General features: G+C 37.6%; 1 protein-coding gene across 1 annotated transcript; it reads right to left on the bottom strand.

Moving 5' to 3' along the window:
• Positions 1-5,980: 5,980 nt before the first annotated feature.
• On the bottom strand, positions 5,981-21,241 carry ruvbl2 (RuvB-like AAA ATPase 2). The gene is made up of 15 exons (XM_017460774.3): positions 20,988-21,241; positions 20,256-20,310; positions 19,866-19,921; positions 18,097-18,238; positions 17,426-17,555; positions 17,252-17,318; positions 14,546-14,652; positions 14,314-14,407; positions 12,510-12,633; positions 11,258-11,352; positions 10,339-10,457; positions 10,130-10,249; positions 9,065-9,194; positions 8,804-8,918; positions 5,981-6,317 (listed from the first exon to the last, which is right to left on the bottom strand). Exons 1-15 carry the CDS (start codon positions 20,997-20,999, stop codon positions 6,292-6,294), a joined length of 1,392 nt encoding a protein of 463 aa, XP_017316263.1. The 5' UTR covers positions 21,000-21,241; the 3' UTR covers positions 5,981-6,291.
• Positions 21,242-21,613: the final 372 nt, after the last annotated feature.

The following is a 21,613-nucleotide window of genomic DNA, read 5'->3' as shown; positions in this document are numbered from 1 at the left end:
GAGCCAAATGATTCAGCTCTTATTTTTGACCTGAGTCAAAAGATCCAACTCTTTGAAAAGAGTCAGAATTACCATCACTACCTTGATGACACTGGAATAATGGACACTGAGGGTAATCTATAATCTACCATACACTCATAAAAGGGAAGCTCAAATACGACGGTTTTAAAGCAGGCTCTGTGTGGAGCTCCGAAACGGCTCTGCTGTGGAACATTATTTATATTGCCGTACTAAATATAAAAGCCAAACAAGAGAGGGACTGAGCGCAAGAGAAATATAAACATTGCTGATGGTGCCATGGGGGCTATCGCAGCTACACACCTGCCTGTGTGTAAGAGAGAGTGAGTGTGTGTGTGTGTGTGTGTGTGTGTGTGTGTGTGTGTGTGTGTGTGTGTGTGTGTGTGTGTGTGTGTGTGTGTGTGTGTGTGTGTGTGTGTGTGTGTGTGTGTGTGTGTGTGTGTGTGTGTGTGTGTGTGTGTGTGTGTGTGTGTGTGTGTGTGTGTGAATGTTTTAACTATCATTGCGAAAAGTGTGTTTATTTTTTCATAGGCACGCACCTGGCTGGGAGCAGCTAAACATAGTCGTGAGACAAATTGGAGGGATTGAGACAGAAAAATTGGCACTTCATGAACAGAATCTTTCTAATTCCATCTTCATTTTCCACCTGATCGTCCCACTGGTGTTACATTCATAAGTCTTAACTTCATTCGGTCTGTTCTTCTTTGCATCCCAGTATACTACATCAGTACCTTTCTGTCTCCCCAGATGTGTTTGTCACAGCTGAAGCAGGCATGATGGTGTTAGAGGAACAGAGCATGCTGGGAAAGCGGCAACAGGAGATAGATTTGTAAGATCCGGATGGCAGGGTATAACAAAAGAGGCAGAAATGGAGAAAGAGTAATGACTGGAGCAAGACACGATGCTTTAGATAGTGTAACTCATCAGTAAATGATCATCCTGCTTAGGAATGAATGGGCAACTTAATTTCACGCTCATCTGCCTTCTCCTTTTGAAGTCTGTATGAAGATGATTTGCACTCCAATAGCACCACTTTCATAAGGTTTTCCAAAAGCAAGTAGTTTTATTAATTTTTTTAAAGAATATAAAGATTAGTTTCCCCAGGTCCAGTGGAACGATTTTCCCTTCAAAAATGACTATGACCTAAAATTTATACACAGACAGAAATCTTATCCTCAGGTGTTGTAACAAATAGTCCAGTGTTGTCTAAGTAGGCGATATCAGTGTTCAAGCATCCAAGAGAGTAACTGACACATCATTCAGTAAAGCTCTACAGTTCGCTCCCATTCGCCAAGGCATGCTAATGGCCAGGTTTGAGTTACAGTCCTTATCTTTAGGCTTCCGGAGTGCTAACAGAGTCAATTCTCTGATTTCTATAAAGTCACAATGCCCTTTACATGAGCCAGTATTAAGGCCAGGGGGACTGTATAACCAGGGGGAAAGCCCTGAATGAATCAGGGCTCCAGAGTGAGTCAAAAATCCATCCTGAACAACTTGTATATTAATGTTTAGAATTAATATGTGGCCTTCAATGACATCCAAGATTTGTTTTCAAGTGAAATTTGTAGTTGAATTTTTTTTTAGTTTAAGCGTGTTGATTTTTTGTGGGGCACAACAGCTTAGTGTTTAGTATGTTTGCCTTGCACCTCCTTGGCTGGCGGTTTGAATCCCTCACCGTACCCTGGGGGCCTCTTCCGGGTACTCTGCGTGTGGAGCTTGCATGAGCAGTATGGAAGATCGATAGATGTTGGTCAATTTTCACTTTGGCTAATGATTTCCCCACAATGCCATTCGACTACCTGCTGCTCTCTCATCTGTATGTCCAAACAGGTAAGGTTACAAAGCTTCATGCTAATACCATCTTCCTTTATCAACACCATCACACTCATTATATTGTAGATCACTTACTATCCGAGCCAAGTCTCTCCCCTTAACGCAGCTCATCTGTGTCATATAGCTGGACAATATTCTAGACTCCAGTTTTTGCTTACTCCACTACTTCTATGTTGGATTTCTCATTAATATGACTTCCGGCAGTGCTCGAAAAACCGTGAGAAAAGACACTCTTGTCCTTTGTTTTTTACGAGCTAACGGTGAAACCTGGCCATTATCCCTTATGTTTGAGATCATTGAATTTTTCTTTCTCCTATTAAACACCATTGTAGCTGCTCTTGCAAAGTCCCCATGTGACATCAGCACTGCACACAACCTCTAACTTCTCACAGGTATAACAATAATATAGCGCCAACCAACAAATTAACTCCATAATCACTAAACCTTTCAGAAAATTTTCAGTAGAAAGACATTGAATGTGTTTTCCAATTAATCAGACTGTTGTGGGTGTTTATTCAACTACATTTTCATGGGGTTCTTTGCTTCTTTGGAATAATTTAATGAGGTCAGATACTTTCCTCTTAATGCTCATGTGAAAACTGTATTAATTCCTTTAACACCTACTTGAGAGCCAATCACAATGCAAGCTTCTGCACCGGACACCTTTTGGCACGTATTCAATGGCATGCTTACCGTAAATTTTACCCATGGCAAAATTATTTTCCTAGCACTTCCTGCAATCGGTAAGGGGGGAAGGGGGGATTGGAGGTTTCAGGAAGCTAGGTAAATGTTTCCACAATTCACAAGGAACTTCTGATGTATAGAGTTTAAACCTGTTCATATTCTGGAATTAATTCACCTGTGCCAAACTACCTATGACAAATAAACTATTACATTAATACTACATATAAGGAGGGTTTCTGAAGCCATCACTTTCAATTAATATTAGCATTAACTCTGCGTAAATGCCTGTTGTCCATGCACTTACATACAAGAGGTGACAAAAAGAAAAGATTACAAAGTGTCAAGGCGTATTTCTTCTGACTGATCATCTTTATCCGATGATGAAACATTTCTATCATAATACTCTACCCCCAGGGCACAGAGGCTCACCAGATGGCTTGAGGGGTATGAAAATAATGTAAATCATATGCTTTGGCCCTCCACAGGCAACTAATCTCAACCTAATTGGACACCTATGGAACATTTTTGACCAAAATGTTAAGATAGCACGCTAAATCACCATCAGCAAAACACAGAGTGAGGGAAAATGTTTTGGAAGAATATTATTCGTCCCTCCAATACAGTCCAAGGGACTTGTAGACACGCTGAAGACACATTGAAGCTGTTCCAGCAGCTTGTGGCAGCTGAAAAAGTTACTAACACAATTTATGTTGAGTTTTTCCGTTAATTTGTCACCTGTCTAAACACCCTCTCTGAGCTGGAGTAACTTGAATTGCATCCTTTGTGCTAATTTGATCAGTCTCTAGGAAAGGTTTTCTGGTTTGCGTTTTTAGCACCACACATAATCTAAAAGAGTTTAGCAACCCATATGCTAACACATATTCCCTATTTAGGTCATAATCCACAGACTTAAGGGAAATATTTCTGTCATTACTGACCAACAGGCCTGAAATGTCAGACTTTGTGGTACTCGGGATATGAAGAGGACTACTGTTCTTAATAACAGTGCTGAGCCAAAAATGAAGATTTGGCAAATGGAAACATAAGGCCTTGGGGATAGTTCATTAAATATTATATGAACAGTGATGGCCATACAAAACTGCACAGGTTATGTAACACACTGCATAGTATCTTTTAATACTTCTTCCAACGCAAAATAATAAATGTCCATTGTAGAAGTCTACGAACGTAAGAATGAGGATGCACTGTCACCTGGCTACAATCAGCAGTACTGCAAGTATATTGCAGTCTAAATGTACAGTTGTGCTCATAAATTTATACACCCCTGGAAGAATCTGCAAAATGTTAAAACATTTTTTTTTTAAATGAGTGATCATTAAAATTGTGTTGTTTTATTTAGCACTACTCTAAATAAGATAACTCACAAAACAGATGTTAATATATAGTCCACAAGACACAAACAACTGAATTTACACAAATGAACCAGCTCAAAAGCTTACATTGCACTGCCTTGATTCTTAATACTGTGTGTCGTTACCTGGATGATGTGAGAGTTGTTCATGAGTGCCTTGTTTGTCCTGAGCAGTTACACTGCCCACTGTTCTTCAGAAAAATCCTCCAGGTCCTGCACTTTCTTTGCTTTTCCAGCATCTTCTGCATATTCGTCCCCTTTCCAGCAGTGACTATATGATGTTTGAGATCCATCTTTTCACACTGAGGTCAACTGAGGGACTCGAACACAGCTATTACAAAAGGTGCAAACATTCACTGATGATCAAGAAAGCAACACTGCATTAAGAACCAGGGGGGATGTAAACGTTTGAACAGGTGTAATTTCTTATTTTGTTTAAAAAGATCTAAATAAAACCAAAACGAAAATGCAATTTTAAATGATCCCTGATTTTTTTTTTTTATTAACATTTTGCTCATTCTGCAAGGAGTGTGTAAATTTATAAGCACAACTGTAAGTAAGTCTTTTTACAAACACTATTATATGATTCCAAAATTGGACGCATGTACAGTATTCATACATTTACATTTATTCATTTAGCAGACGCTTTTATCCAACACAACTTACAAATGAAGAAAAACAAGCAATGTTTTATATATATATATATATATATATATATATATATATATATATATATATATATATATATATATATAGTTTTATTCATATACTTCTTCCCCACGTTATGTTAAACTTTAAGGGCCATATTCAGAGCTCAGTTAAATTCAGTGTGTGAAGTGAGGAGTTGATACCAAAATATACATACATATACACACACACTATATATATATATATATATATATATATATATATATATATATATATATATATATATATATATATATATATTTAAATCGGTAATTCAGACATAACCAAGTGTTATTAGCATATCAATACTTGCCCCAGCATACAACCTCATCAAATTAACCAACACATGGGTATCATTTAATTAATTTGGCAACTCAAAATAGTGAATTAAAATAGATAAAATAAAATGGCCTACATCTTGATTTAGTGGCTAACAATTAACTGTCGGTGCATTATACAAAAAATTCCATGGAAAATAACAGGATATGCTAGGTCGTGTGCTTTTTTAGAAGCTGCTGAATAATGAAGGTGGAAACCATATCATTATCGTAAACCAAATTTCCAGTGATTATGATAATTACAGTTAGAATTAAGGATTAAGATGATAATTACAGTTTCTTCTGGCTTAAATGCAAGTACTTATACAGTATATAAACAAGGTAAGTTATGTGCTAGTGAAAAATCCATCTCTGGCGCTTCTGCTCAAGAAAAATCTAGGAACCTTAAAGCTGACACTGCAAGCAGGTGACATTAAGGTGCTACTGAAAAAAAGTCTCTGGCACTGATTGGGAAACCAAGAAAATCGACTTTAGTGTCTGTGTAACCCGTGTCTGAATACAAGTAACTTCCTCCACCTAAATATTGACTTTTAAACTTGTTCAACCCAAGTCCCCATCTGTGGATACAGCGGAGAGTTTGTTTGTGTTTTAACACCATGCCAGCTTTTATGGCTATTTTCATGGCGAGAAATGTGTAACGCACTCTATATAAGGTTTTTAAAACCTATTTTTCTTAAAAACTCTAAAATTGCATTAGGTTTGACTAAAAATTTCTTCCAGAGTGTTGACTGAATAAAAAACATTTCTCACCGGGTTAAGACCAGTACAGTCTAATAAAATGTGTTTCAAGGATAATGGATTCTGGCAAAAGGTACATGTTGATGAGTCTTCTCCTAATATTAAAGACTTGTGTCATCCTGGAGTGACCGATTCGACAGTAGACGATCTGGTCCCAGCGCTTTGATAACAGAGAAAAGTTTCTTTTGCCAACAATAGGACTGATTTCATGGAGTTTGTTCGTGGTGCATAGGTCCCATTCAGTTTACCATTTATTGTTAATTACAGCTGAGTGTGCATAGGGTGTGGACCGATCAAACCAGACACAGACTGTTTTTAGACCATCTTTAATTTTGCATTTTTTTTTGTGTGTTTTTAAGAATTTTTTTTTTTTTTTTACATTTATTTATGGAAAAGTAATACCAGTAGAGGCACAACTCCAATTTGTACAACAATCAAATGTAAATCCGAACACAAACAATACTAAAAGGCCAAACAGTACAGACATGTTATTTGAACAAAAACTCAGTGAAAAGAAGAAAAGCGCTTCACAGCTGGCCACAGTACATTCCGGCCACAAGAGTTAAGGAAACATCACAGGAACGCATCATTAAAAAGCCTATCCTCTCAAGCCTTCCTTAATTAAGACATGTCCATCTGACTTGGTTCTGTAGAAAGAAAGCAAAACATATATGATATATTTGCACAGATTCAGGACAGAGCTCTATTATCACAGGGCTGGGAGATGTGATGTTTTACATTATTAATAGTATTACATTTCATTTTCCAATTCAGTTCAAAAACAACAACTACTGAATCAGGTTTTCTCTCTATTCACATCATTAACAACTTTTATTTATAAAAGTTTATTTACGTAAGTGATGAATTCTTCTGCTATTTCCCACCATCCTCAGACCTCAACTACCCCATGTGACTCAGAGCAAATTAAGCTGTTTGTAATCACTGATGAAATGCATCGTTTAGCTGATTTACAGCTCGAATGTGCAACTTAGACACAAGCCATCTGTGTAAAAAAAAAAATTTAAATTCTAGCATTCTTCCTGATATTCAGACTAATACAAACTACAAGATACCTTTAACTGTAAAATAAATCCCACAGACCCCCTCAGATTCCAACGGCAGAACACAAAGTCCAAGCACACATTATTATTAGATTTCTTGTTGGGTTATTGAGATTAGGATTAAGCCCATTTAACGTAAAGTGCACCTATTATGGTTTTTCAAATATTACCTTTAATGTAGTGCGTTACAGAGCTGTTTGTGAATGTAAAAACCTATGCGAAGCTTCAAAAATCAAAGCGCACGGCAAACCGAGTTATTGACCCCCAAAAGAAGGAGCCGATTCTGAACAGCTGAAACAAGTCATTAGTGATTCCAGAATTACTTCTTGTACTAACAAGTAGGTTTGTAACAAAAAGCCCCACCTCTAGTCTTCATAGGCTGTTCGCTGACAGCGATAGACCAATCACGACAGACTGGGACATCTGGCCAATCAGAGCAGAGTATGACCTCTGACAGGAGGAGTTTAGAATGAATCATTTAATGAGTCGTTTGTGACACTGAGTGGGGAAAAAAGGTAATGCTGCAGTTTAAATTATGAGCACATTAAAGTGTTTTTTGACCTCGGATGCATGTAACTCTATTGTATGAGAACTTTAAAACAACATTAGGCACGTTTCAAGACCATAATAGGTGCGCTTTAAGTGACTAGTCAAACGGACCAAAAAAAATTATAAGAACACAATAGTAAATATAATAATTCTGAGAATGGTGGGTTTGATTTCCATTACTGTAAGAAAGAAAATAATACACATTAGGGATGCACCGAAATGAAAATTCTTGGCCAAAGCCGAAACCGAATATAATGAAAAACTTGGCCAAAAGCCGAAGGCCGAATACCGAACACGTTTTTTTCGCATTTTTTTCCATTTATTTTGCCATTTTTTTCAGCATTGCATAAATTAAATAGTTAAAATGTGCTTTTTACTATTTTGTCTTGCTTTTCAAAGAAAAGAATAAATTACAAAAACTACAATTTCAAAATATTTATTTAGCACTTTTTTTTTCATTCCAGCAGGCATAGGCTACCAACAAGGCACAATATAACTTTAAATAAATAAATGAGTAAAATAAAAATATTTTGATGTGGTCATCTTTGAGCCCCCCTTGAACACCCTATGTTAGGCCTATAACTGACTGCTGAAAGAATGGAACACTCTGTAGCCTACAACTAAAAAGTGCATTAAAAAGTGCATTGACAAGAGTGCAAAAATGGTTCTATTCGGTTCTATACGGCTGATTATATTGGGGATATATACCACTCGCATCCCTGTACACCTCACGGAGTATTATAGTAGATATAGTATGGTAGATACGCTGTTAATGTTATGTTCCTTGATAGATTTAGTTAGTTTAAACTATAGATTAGTTCATTTAGTCCCCGCTGTTTTTTCCGCTCCCAGTCCATAGTACTAGTTCATGTTTCTTGCTTTGTGTTTTGACCCTGTTTTCTGTGACCGTGACTTTTATTCCTGCTTCGCCCCGTTTATGCCTGTTTGCTGATCGCCTGACCCTTTGCCTGTCTTGACTGCGTTTTCTGGATTACGATTTGGATTTGTCTGCCTGCCCTTAAATAAATACGTCTTTACCTGCTTCCGTACCCGTACGTCTCGCGATGTGACAGAATACTCCAGAACAGAAACAAAACAAACGCACATGTCCACAGTAAACATCCGAAGAGCACGTAGCTCGTGCACCTAGCTCGTGCCTGTGCGCGCCCCCTCATCGAGGTTGTGACATTCGCGCGTCTCACTCTGGTTGCTAGGCTATTTGGTCGCGTCATCAAACACGTCATTGTTAGGTCAAATTCATTCGGCCTTTTCACTTATTACTAATTAATTATTTCGGTTGCCGAACATTCGGTGCATCCCTAATACATATACCCCTCACGCCCCCCCTTGCTATGCTTCACAGACCCTGGGGGTCCCAGGATCCCACTTTGAGAACCACTGCCATAAATGTAGAAGAAAACAAACTGTGACCTCAAAGTCCTAGGTTTTAAATGATCTCCAGGTTCTGAAAAGAATAAATTAAATAAATAAATAAATAAATAAAAATCAGAAAAGGGACTCACGTGCTTCATTGAACAGGAAGGAGTCCTGGCACTCCTTCATGTACTGTGAGGAGCGTGACTCATCCAGGAAGAGAGAGTACACACGTTTAATGTCCTCCACCTGGACCTCGGTACCCTGAGGAGGACACGAGTGGATTTACTATTGCACTACATCCAAGCTGCAGTACATGCTTTCAGGATTTCTAGTGAAACTGAGATGGTAGTAAATGTGGCAAGACACTACACAATTAAAAATAAAAATATATAGTGCATGTCTGTTACCCTGCGTTTGCGGCACACCAGGCCTGCAGTGCTGATTAGCTGAATGGCGTAGCGGAGCGACGTCTCCTGTCCGATACGCGTCAGCACTGTGTGAGCTTCCTCACTCAACTCCACATCCTCTTCCTCACACCTGATTCAGATATTTAATAAGGAAAAGGCAAGCAGGAAAAAAATTACATACGCTTTTAGAAAGTTATGCGCTCTTAGTTCCGCAATTACTAACACACGTCGCAAAGATTTCACTCCATTCTACACTCCTTTATCTGCAACTTGAGAGCCTTTTTAAGTTTTAGTAGTAGTAATTTTAGTAGAGCCCTAAAAATTTAAGGTGTGTAACAATGCAGCTTGTGGTGGTACAATATAGGGCTATAACTGTAGCTACCACATTAAATAGTATTTTTGTTGCATATTTACACGAAGACGACAGTAACTTGGCCCTGAGTCCTAAATGTCAGCACTGTTTTTTTTCAGCAGGGGTGTCATACGACCCGCAGTCTAAATTAAAATCGGCTTGTGGACCGTAACTGACTTGAAAAAGCTAGTCTCTGTTATTCCTCTAGGGGGCAAAATAGAGCAATAAACTCAAGGTTATGATCAATTTGCTAAAGATACAGAAACCAACATTTGTACACTAACGTGTTGACAGTGTAACCGTGACTCTTACCAAAAATAATTAATTCGGGGGTATCACAGTAACGGGGACGAATATTTACACAACCGTTTACATTTTTATTTGTAAATAATTGTGTAGACTACTGTATACTGAATTACTTAAAACATACTGTTGATAATCACACGCAGGATATTAATGTTTTTTGAAGGAGAAAAATCTAGAAAGAATAGTTCTAGTGTTTTAAATAAATAGTCAATAATTTTGGTGATTGACCCGCTTAAGCTGAACAGTGAATGAACCGGTAAACTAAAGAACATGGTAATTAACTCACCCAATAACTTTTGGGACAAAATATCGTCCAACAAAAGTAGTTATTGTGACAGGCCTAATAGCGACAACCCTAACGCCAACTCTGACCCAGAGGTGATTTGCATCTGAAACACACATCTCACCGAATCTTGAGGATCTGCCTGGTCTCTTTCTCAGTGTAGGGAGACGTAGCAATGATCAGCAGTCGGTCCAGCAGGTCTATAGGAATGCCATGAGGACTCTGGTAGTTGGTGCCTCGGATTCTGTAGGAGAGCAAGAGATGATCTAAGGAGCCCAAAGAAAAGCCCTGCAACACAACACTTGTGAAGTCTGCTTGTGTGCATGTACACACCTGGTGATGCCTCGGTTGGTGGCCATGATGAGGACGGGGGAGAGATCGCTCTCTAAGGCTCGGTTTAGGAAAGAGAAACACTCGATGTCTAACATGTGGACTTCATCTATAAAGAGGACCTATGAGGGTGAAAAATGAAGAGGAAGTGAGGAATAGAACATGATATGATAGGGTGTGCTGTTACAGGACATCAATCACTGACCCAATGCGAAGTGGAGTTACTGTTACCACACTGAAGTGGATAATTTTCCTACAACAGTACAGAATGAAGTGTTTTACTCCTCTTAAACCACAGTAACCTGTCAACAATTTTAATTTTTAATTTATAAATGAACTTAATTTTTTTTTAACAGAGGTGTACTGTTAAAGAAAATGAATCAATACCTTCTGACCAATCAGATTCAAGAATTCAAAAGTGCTGTGGTATGAATTTAAAATAACCACCAGGAACACTCTGAGGTTATAACAGATACAAGTTTAAATGTTAGGTAGATTTGTGAAGAGCGTATGTGGCACATGACACAACGTTCCTTTGTGCATGCGGGTCAGAAATAGGCCACACTGAAAACACAGTGTGAACAACCTGACAACAAATAAAAAAAATCAGATTTGGTTGGTAAAATCAGATTTGGTCCACGTATGCCTGCTTTGTGAACGCAGCCTAAGTGCAGCATCTGAGCCTGAGACTAGAGCAGGGGTGTCCAATCTTATCTGGAAAGTGCCGGTGTGGGTGCAGGTTTTCCAACCAAGCAGAAGCCACACCTGAGTCTATAGAAAGCCAAAATCAACTGATTAAACAGGTGGAATCAGGTGTGACTCCTGCTTGGTTGGAATGAAAAACTGCGCCCACGCCGGCCCTTTGCAGATAAGATTGGACACCCCTGGACTTGCATGTATAGTGTAAAGAAGCTATACTTACCCCAGGGATGATCTCTGCCTTCCCCTCCTCTCTCCACTCGGAAACTTTGGCATTGATCTGCTCACGTATCTCCGACTTAATCTCACCTGTGTCCCCTGCAGAGCAGATCAGGCCAGATTCAGCAGTAAACACACCAGGAAACCCAATCCTCATAAATGTCTGCTTTTATTTGATTAAGAAATATAAATGAAGCTGTCTATAGTGGAACAGGGTGTGCCACAACCAACACTTTATTGGAATTCCAGCTCTTTTCAACCAAGCTTGTTGGTCTTTGCCTAGCTGCCTCATAAATTACTCAATACAATCTTACTGTACTTTCTGTTTGATAAACACATTATACTTTGCGTTTGTTATTAAATATATTTTAATAAATATAAAACCAGCTGCTGTATGTATCCAAAAAAATACAGCAAGCATTCCAAGCTTGTTTTTTCAGTGTAACTTTCATTAATGTAGAAAGCAGAATATACATATACACCTTGTATAAATAGATGTACTGTATATACAACACGCATCCAAACAGTCCGAGACTACAGTATATTTACAGTGTAAAACAGACATAGACGCACTAAGTGCTAATGAGGATGTTAACAGCAACAGCAACAATCCACTAATGAAAATGGGACAAGAAAGTTCATTTTACACAAAACATTCACATTCTCTGAATAAGCTCACAGAATGGAATAACCATTTTAAACCTCTATATTCATGTATAATGAGCATAATATTGTAGTTAAATTGGGTGATTCGCTAAATAATGATAAAGCCTTTATTGATCACATATACATTACAGGAGAGTGAAATTCTTTTCTTCGCATACCCCAGCATGTCAGGAAACTGTGGTCAGAGCGCAGGGTCAGGCATGATACAGCGCCCCTGGAGCAGAGAGGGTTAATGGCCTTGCTCAAGGGCCCAACAGTGGCAGCTTGGCAGTGCTGAACCCCCGACCTTCTGATCAGTAACACAGTGTCTTAACAGCCAAGCCACCACTGTGCAAACAAGACTACACTTAACTCGATCCAACCAATTCCTATGCGGCTGAACGGTTTCCATTGCTCTTTTCTACGTACAAATGGGCCGAGATGTTAGTATTTGTGTATCAACGATCATTTGCTTTTTACAATGCTTGAAACCAAAACATAATATTGATAAATTCTTTTGGGTGTGTCACACACATGGTTGTGCGTTCAGATGGCTATGTCTGTGGTTTAGGAAGGCTAAGGCTTTGGAGTAGATAGAGACGGAGACAGACCTGAGAACAGTGCCAGGAATCCCTGTGTGCGGCTGTTAATCACATCAATCTCGTGCAGCGAGACCGTATGAACCACCTCTTTACGCTTCTGCAGCTCCCCCTCTGGACACTGCACAAACTGCGTCTAGAATTGAAAAGACAAAAACATTGCCACTTAGACTTGAAGAAAACCTCTCTCCTTTGAAACTAAGAAAGATCTTCAACGTGATTAGGGTTTAGCGCGAGCGAGCCGTGCCATTTCACGTCACTGGAGTCAGTACCCTGGTTTGCTTTTTAGAAACTAAGCACGAGACTGTTCATTTGGACTAAATGCTAATTTGGATTTACTTTTAATCTTTCGTCTTGAACATGCAGCAGCGACTTAAAGAAAAGTGGAGGGCATTTAATGTTACGCTTTTGGGCAGATTTATTACTCTGCATAAATTTAATAGAAAGAAATTTGTTTCGGTGCGGTGAAAGAGACGTTAGTGGCATTCTGGAAACAGTGGATGCAAACGCACCCGCTACACCACCAGGATAAAGTACCTTATCACACGTACAGTGAAGGTCATAAGTTTATGTACACCTTGCAGAATCTGCGAATAAATAAATAAATGAGGGATCGTAAAAAATTGCATTTTTAAATTTTTTTTATCTAGTCCTGCCTGAATAAGCTATTTCACATAACAGATGTTCACATATAGGCCACAAGACAAGATAATTACTAAATTTACATAAATTAACCTGTTTATGTATGCTTTTTTTTACCTTTTGAAAATTCAGATTCTGCAAGGTGTATGTTAATTTAGGATTTCAACTGTATATCATCATTGGGGTGGAAAAGGTTGATAATGTTACCAATCAAAATTAGGAGTAAGACACTGTCTTCCCTTCTACATTCACAAAGTGTAATTTAAAGTTGCATTTCGCCATAGATTTTGAGCAGTATGGCAAATTTAGATTTAGTTATTGTGTGTGTTTGTGTTTTGTCATGGAAAGAAAATCAGTTTTTGAATGGCATTAACACAAACAGCCATTAAACCCAGTTTATATCAGTTTATCATATTATTCATAATAACTTCGGGTGAGTAAGGGGCATGAGCCTTCTTTTTCTGAACAATAACAATGAATAATTCTTAGTCATGAAAATGACAGTAATTTTCTTTCTTCTGTTTTTTTAATTTAAAAAAAAAATTTTAATCATGGTACCTTACACCAAAACAGAAAGCCATCGACTGAGTTACTCACTCGTTACATTTATATAGTGCTTTTCTAGACACGCAAAGCGCTTTACATTACATGGGGGAAATCTCCTCAACCACCACCAGTGTGTAGTCGATAGTATAATTTCCCCTTGAGCGGCTATGGTTATTCAATCATTCCAACCACTGCAAGCAATAATGGTACAAGCTGAGTTTTGTTTATACAGCAAAATACAGAGCGGGCCTTTTAATAAGAAGGGGATTGAGGGGGCAGTTTGGCTGCAGTTGCATCTTCTTGCTACCGAAACCAAAACACATAACTAAAAACTAATTAAAGCGGATTGGCAATCCTACTGAGGCCAGCGGTTTACAGAATACAGCAGATGTGCAGTATGGTATACATTGTAATATTTACATGTATTCATCTAGCAGATGTTTTTATCCAAAGTGTACAGAGTAGAGGTGTAAGAGCTAGTGTAAATCAAGAGTTTTATTTATATTTTTTAAATTGGGGGGATCGTTAACTGATCGCAGGCTACACGAGGGAACATGAACCTCGGGGAGAGTGTTGAGGTAGGAGGGTACAGTGTGTGATGAATCATCTGTGCGATTCGAGTGTTTACCTGAGCTCCCATGGCATCATAGTCTCGGGCTCTGGTGAAAGATCGGCCCAGTTTACAGATCTTCCCCGTGGCTTTATCAATAGTGATCACATCCCTACAGAGGAGTAGAAAGCTCGGTCAGATTTCCTATAAGTAGTAACTAAAAATATAACTTATTACTACACAACAGGAATAATGCACATTTTCCGACAGAGAAGCCGAGTGGTGTTGTGTACACAGCGCACTTACTCACCCAGCCTGGACTTTCTCTTTAGTGAGGCTTTCAATCATTTTATTGCCCAGGTCATAGATGGTCTCCATCTCTGTAGTCTTCAGAGTCAGCTTGCCCACTTTCGCACCCTGAACACAGACAAGTAGAAAGAAAGAAAGAAAAAAAAACAACGGACAGACACACAAAGAGAAATCAATAACTCAAATCCAACAGGATTTATTTTATGGCTTTTCATTATTCTGATTTTTCTCGTTTAATATATATAAGCTAAAACAGCTCTGCATTTATTTAAACTTTATCCCAAACTGTTACATTCTCAACTCTGTCTGACTGTAAAAAAAAAAAAACATTTCATAGTTCTTAATGTTGACATCCATCCATCCATCTTCTACTGCTTACTCCTTCAGGGTTTAATGTTGACATATAGATTGTTATTTGAGTAGTTATTAATTTGCAATAAATAGTGAATTCATAAGCCTTTGTTTGACTAGTTCATTACTGAACCTGCACCATCACACGCCTCACCAACCGCCACAAGTAAATTCTCAACCTGTGGGAAATTGTGTATTTTATATATTATGTATATGTGTGTGTGTGTGTGTGTGTGTGTGTGTGTGTGTGTATGTATATATATATATATAGTTGCGTTAATGTAGAGTTTTAGTCTGAAGTTTATATTTGTATGGGGATTTTATTTAAAAATAAACGGTACTAAAAGCTTTTGATCAGAATAGTCAATTAATCTGGGAAAATAAATCGGCTGATTAATCGATTATGAAAATAACCGTTAGTCGCAGCCCTACAATACATTTCTACAGTAGGAATAAACAATTTGAGACATGCAGTTATAGGAAAGCAATCACTTCAGGGTAGTAATATTAACGCCACTTTGCTCCAACCCATAGCTGATTATTTAAGCAGAGCAGCACTTATCACAAGCATTATCTAACTAAACAATTCTATTTAAAAGAAATGCTGGGACGTCTACTCAAGTTCTCGGTCACTGCCTCCTTGGGATATCTCAGTCATTTAAGAAATACTCCAGCTTTTTTGTTTAACCTAGCCGCTTTCCACAGCAATTATGGTGCATGTGTGATTAGCCCCATCACAATAACTACTTTTGTTGGACGATATATTGTACCAGAAACAATTGCTATAAACTATTAGTCATTATAAGACCATTTTATATCACTGATATAATTATAATTTTCACTTAAACATTTACAAAATTCAATTAGAGGAAAATACTACCGAACACCAGATTTTAAATTCAAATGTCCACAAGAGGGCGCAACAAATAAATACAAACTTTTACTGCAAAGAACAACCTGACCATTATCAAAGTGTATTTATTTTTCAACTAAAAGTGCATAAAATGATAAAAAATCTAAAGATTTAATTAACCTAGGCTCTCAGGCCAGTTCCAGAGTTAATTTTCACACTGTTTTTAGTCACAGTTTTTGTCTTCTCACAAAAATATTCTTTCAATTTAGTCAATATTTCGTTGTCATATTTATTCATTTTAGTCAATTTTACTCTGACTAAAATGGCATAGAATATTAATCAACGGCACTTTAGTTGATGATACAAAACAATTAAACTAAACATTCACACATTTTTTACTTTAATTTAAACATGTAACAAAAACATGTAACGAAAACTGCCCTAGTTGTGAAAACCTGATCTCCTGAAATAATGACAATACAATAAGCACACTACTGTAATACAATATTGTGAATTATTTATAATAATAATAATAATAATAATAATAATAAAGTATACTTTATTTTATAGCGCGCCTTTAAAAGAAGCTTCTCAAAGCTCTGTACACAAAATAAGCATTACACAGAATTAAAAAAATTATAAAACTAATACAAATAATAATAATAATAAAAGTAGACATCAGCAAGCAAACTAGTTTAAAAAAGTATGTCTTGAGCTGAGTTTTAAATATGTCGAAACACAAACTATTCTTTCTAGATTTTTCTTCATCAAAAAGCATTGTTAGCACATTATTAATATCTTGCATGTTATTTTTTAAACAGTATGCTTGAATTAAAACCGATTCTAGTGCTTGGTACACAATTTGAATGCACACATTTTTATCTTAAATTTGATGAATATTTGAAGTTGGAATTTTAATTTGACAGTCCTAGAGCAGACAAGGTGGACAGAAGCAGCGTGAATGGCTAAAACATTGGTGACATTCACTCTTACGTAAGCAACCACACGTGTAAACACAATGGGCAATATCGAGGTCAACAAAAATGATAGAGGCCAAATCCATATATCGTACGTTAATTCGATTACATAATTATCATGACAGGCCTATGTGTGATTGATTACCCTGGACAAGATTTCCATGTACTGAGAAAAGAACAGAAAACCTGTTCAGTCCAAACTTACTTACAATGGAGATCTAAGGGCAGCTGTTAGGGCAATCAAGAAGCATTTATGGAGAACATTGTTGCTGAAAGCATTCATGAATTCTTTAGACAAAGGTAAATTAAGCCCTTTCATGGTATAAAACATTGTTGTTATAATGTACGGTATAAAGCTGCAGATTTTATAATGAAATTATAAAGCAACAAAGTATTTATTGTTGGAATTCAACAACTGCTCTTAGATGTCCAGTGTAATTGTTCAGAGTAAACAGTGTTTCTGTACATTGTCTCAGTACAGTAATAAATGTAGTTTATATCAAATTGAGCAAGTAAACAGACATACTGTTCCCGTTGCAGGCCTGTCAATCTGAATCTCCACCACTTCTCCCTCAATGATCTCCGTCTCCTCTCTGTACAAACACATGCAAATGCTCAAACAACATATAAACGACGGAACATAGATTATGTCTCATCTTTCAAAGGATGGAATACGCAGTGTGACAGCAGGCGAACTCACTTGATTCGGACTCCGATGGCTTTGCGGAAGGCCTGGCTCAGCGCCTCTGTCTTGCTCATCTCCAGAGAGAAGATCTCACTTCCTGCCAGAGCCGTGAATGGCGTGTCCTGACCGAGTGACTGAGCGATACCTGCACAAACGCACCAAAACTCTTACTGACAGGTCCACTGCAAGACGGTCAATAGAAAGACGCTGGCATGTTACACACCATCAAGTATACCTCTAAATAAACACAGACTGATGCTGATCATAGGAGGGGTGGGCTAGATGTAAAAAAAAAAAAAAAGTGCATTTGTACTTATAAAAATTGGACTGAAAAATATTTCAAACTGAAAAGTAAAAACGTGCAAATAAGAAAATATTTTACAATTTTAAAAATGACAAACTTTTACATCACATCAGCTGCTTGCAGTTACGATGTAATATACATATACACACATTTTTTATATATATATATATATATATATATATATATATATATATATATATATATATATATGAATAAAAACAATTTAAGATATCACAATATACAAGATACTGAAAACCGAAAACATACTGTGCTATAATTTATCACGATATCAGTATTATTTTGTCAAATTGCCAGTCCAAGATCATACACAACTGATGAACAGATTACAATAGAATTTCAGATTATTACTGATAAACTGTACCCATAGCGATGGCGGTTTTGCCCGTCCCAGGCTGGCCAGCAATAAGCACCGCACGTCCAGCAATCTGCCCATCTTTAATCATCTCCAATATCAGACCAGCCGCCCGCCGAGCCGCCAGCTGCCCCACCATGCCCTGAGATACCTGATAGGCAAACAGTCACACACATTACAGGTGTATGATCCAAACATGTTTTTGTTTACATTCACAAAGCTTACAATAGTACTGAATGCTTTCTTCGTCCTCTTCAGGAATGTTTCAGAAAGACATGGTTATGCAGAGAATGTAATTTTTGGGTTTAGCCCCCCTCCTAGTATAATTGACAGTCATTTATGTCAGGTAAAAATAATAAAGTCTCTGGGGTAGTAAAATTACAAAAGTATGTGAGGGCATCTGCAATATTACCTCATCATCTTTAATCCATTAATTTCTTCTATTTGAGGTCATGATGGACTGATTTCCATTCCTTTGCTCATGTAATACAGTATATTTGGTCTTATTTGCTATATGCAGACATACTAATATTATATTATATTCTTATCTATATTTGATTATTTACACCAAGCCCAGCAAAGGATTTATAGCTTTCCCTCAATATTCTGTTCTATTTCACTGCTACTGTCTGTGAGACATATCCCTCCAAGGACCCACTCTATGATTCAATGCTCTGCTAGGTTGCACATCTATTACTTTTTGCTAGTTGAACAGTAACTCTTTTTTAATTAGTTGTCTCTTATAAAGTTTTAGGAAAACTCAGGACATCGCTGTTTTAGGCACTGTGTATGGCAACAGCAAATTACAAATTAAAGGTGCATCCCAAATCACATACTTATGTACTATTCTGTGCCATTTTGTAGCATAAATAGTGTGAGTAGTGTGTTCACACAAAACTCCAAACAAGAAGAAGTGCACTTCTAGTAAAAAAAAAAAACAAACAAACAAAACAAACCAAACAGTCCCATGTACACCTTGGCACTTAAGAAGGTGAAAATGTTCCAGTAAACCAAAAGAGAAAAAAATGCTTCCTCTGTTGTCTTACACAATGTGCAGTTGACTGCAGCACCAGCTTCAGGTTCTAGTTCGAAATATTTTCAGACGAAACAGCGGTGGCACCGAGATTTCTGATGCTGCCAGAACTTTGTCGTGAAATGTCTTTGGTCTCAAAAATCAGCCACCAGTGTCTCATTATGCGTCCTAATTCCTAGTCTGTGCAACTTGTGATTTTATATGATTATTATTATAGACCAACCGATAATTGTTTTTACAGATATTTTTACCTGATGGATACCGGTTTTCTAATATTGGATCTACGGATAAATCTTGCGCCATCTTGAGGCCGTTTTGAGAATTGCGTACAGGACCACCATTGCAGCATCTGTTTTTTGTTTATTTGTTAGAATTATTTTTTATTTATTTAAATAAATAAATAAAAATAAATGAAACACTTTAGTAACAGTGCACTTTATTTTTTGCACTCTTTCACACCCCTCTCTTTATTGGTGTATAAATAAGAGTTTTGTATGCAGGGAGGAAGTGAAATTGACAAAATTGTTATAAATAAAACAGTTTGCTCAGTTCAGTGGTGTTGTAAACATTGCGTTGAAAACAGAAGTAAAACAATAAATAAATAAATATCGGTTCTGCATATCGTTTATCGGGCACATAAACACAAATAACAGGTATCGAGCATAAAAAAAATAATTATATTGCATATTATAATGCATTCAGCAGGTAGTTGTTCTGGTCCTGGTGGTGTGAGGAAGAGTCTTACCTGTCGTGGTTCCAAAGCATCATCCAAGCCAAGGCCTCGAATGTGTGAGTGTGCACCTGAGAGACACACAATCAACCAACAGTTTTTTTAAACAGAGAATTGTAAGAGAATGCACTCGTGAGAGTTAACACAGTATTAAATTGTGTGGCAGTTGCCACACAATTAGAATATTAGTGTTAAGGCATTGGACTTCTGACCAGAAGGTCATGAGTTCAAATCCCAGCACCATCAAGCTGCCACTGCTGGGCCCTTGACCAAGACCCTTAACCATCAACTGCTCAGTTGTATAAATGAGACAAGTCTCTCTGGATAAGTGCGACTGCCAAATGCCATAAATATAAATTGTAAAGGCAAGGCTTGATCAAAGAAGCATGCACATTTTTCACTCACCGATTCTCTCGATCCTGGTGAGATCACGCACCTCCGGTACTTTTGTGGTTGTCATCTTTAACAATATTGAAAAAAAAGATATTACAAAATCATATATGCATTATAAACTATGTATAAAGAATGCAGTTCAGCGCGCGCCACAACGCACCGCTAGCGACGTTGCCATAGCGACACTTCAACCACAACAGAAGTTTCCATTACACAAAACTAGCCAAGCTACTTAACTCAGCGAATTAATTACGACATAACTCATCAGACAGCAAGTTTTTTTTCTAAACAGGAAAAAACAGTTGAAAACTAAAACACTGTGCTCTGCTCTGCTTGCAGGAAGTGTAAAGTGAACGAGCATCTTCACGGCTTCCCAAAAACGTACCAGCTAGCTGCACAGCTAACATCGCTAGATAGCAACAGAAAAGCAGTAAACATTGATAGCATAGTGTTAAGAGATCTAGCTCAGTTAGGTGGTACAAGAACGTATTTACATCTCCTACGCTGGTAGGGCTGATGATCACACATGGTTTACTTAAAGAAAGTTTAGCAAATTAGCATGAATTACATGTGCACCTAGGAAGAGCTAGTCACGTAGCTCGATAATTTCATCCAATGTCGTCACTTTGCCTTTTTCAACCACAAACACTATAAACAAACTAATGTGAATAGTGCGATCTTTAAAACTACACCAGCCCAAACAAAAAAGAGAGAAGTGTTGAGAAAGAGGCATGCATCTCTCACCTGAGCTGCCATGTTTTCTGAAGCGCGGCGGCGGTGCTTTCTAAATGGGAGCACAACAGAAATGTGTCCGGGTAGCAAAAAGGCCCCTGCACATGGGTTCCCCTTGGCAGCAAAGGTTCTATGTAGATCCCTTTCAAGAAGATAAACCCCTCAATTAGCCTAAAAAGTTTAGTAAGTGTTTCCAGGCAGTACAGTCTGATTGATGAGGCAGAGCTGACGTTAATCAGAATGTTGGTCCTGTTTGCAGACGCAACATCATACAAGTGCAACCCCAGGTATTAAACTGGAATAAAGTTGGTTGGACGTTCGATATTCGCACATATACGGAAATTAAGGGACCGTCTCTAAAGTTACATACGACATTGTTAAACACGTTTCTAACTTCAATAGCATTTGAAGGGAATGACTTACAGTCATATAGCCCACTGTAAAGTGTTCATCTATGTGTCAACTACAATGCATACCTTTTAGATTTTTGATATTTAATAAAATAAACTATTAAATAGTATATAAATATTGCCATGTATTTTATTACTGCATGGGCTAATACACAAAATATACCATAATTTAAAGCTCAATAGCATTTGAAGGGAATGACGTACAGTCACACAACCAACTGTAAAGTG

The sequence above is a fragment of the Ictalurus punctatus genome, chromosome 28, assembly GCF_001660625.3.
Source record: "Ictalurus punctatus breed USDA103 chromosome 28, Coco_2.0, whole genome shotgun sequence".
NCBI lineage: Eukaryota > Metazoa > Chordata > Actinopteri > Siluriformes > Ictaluridae > Ictalurus > Ictalurus punctatus.
Note: the sequence above shows the minus strand (reverse complement) of the source record. Positions and strands in the feature narration are given on the sequence as shown.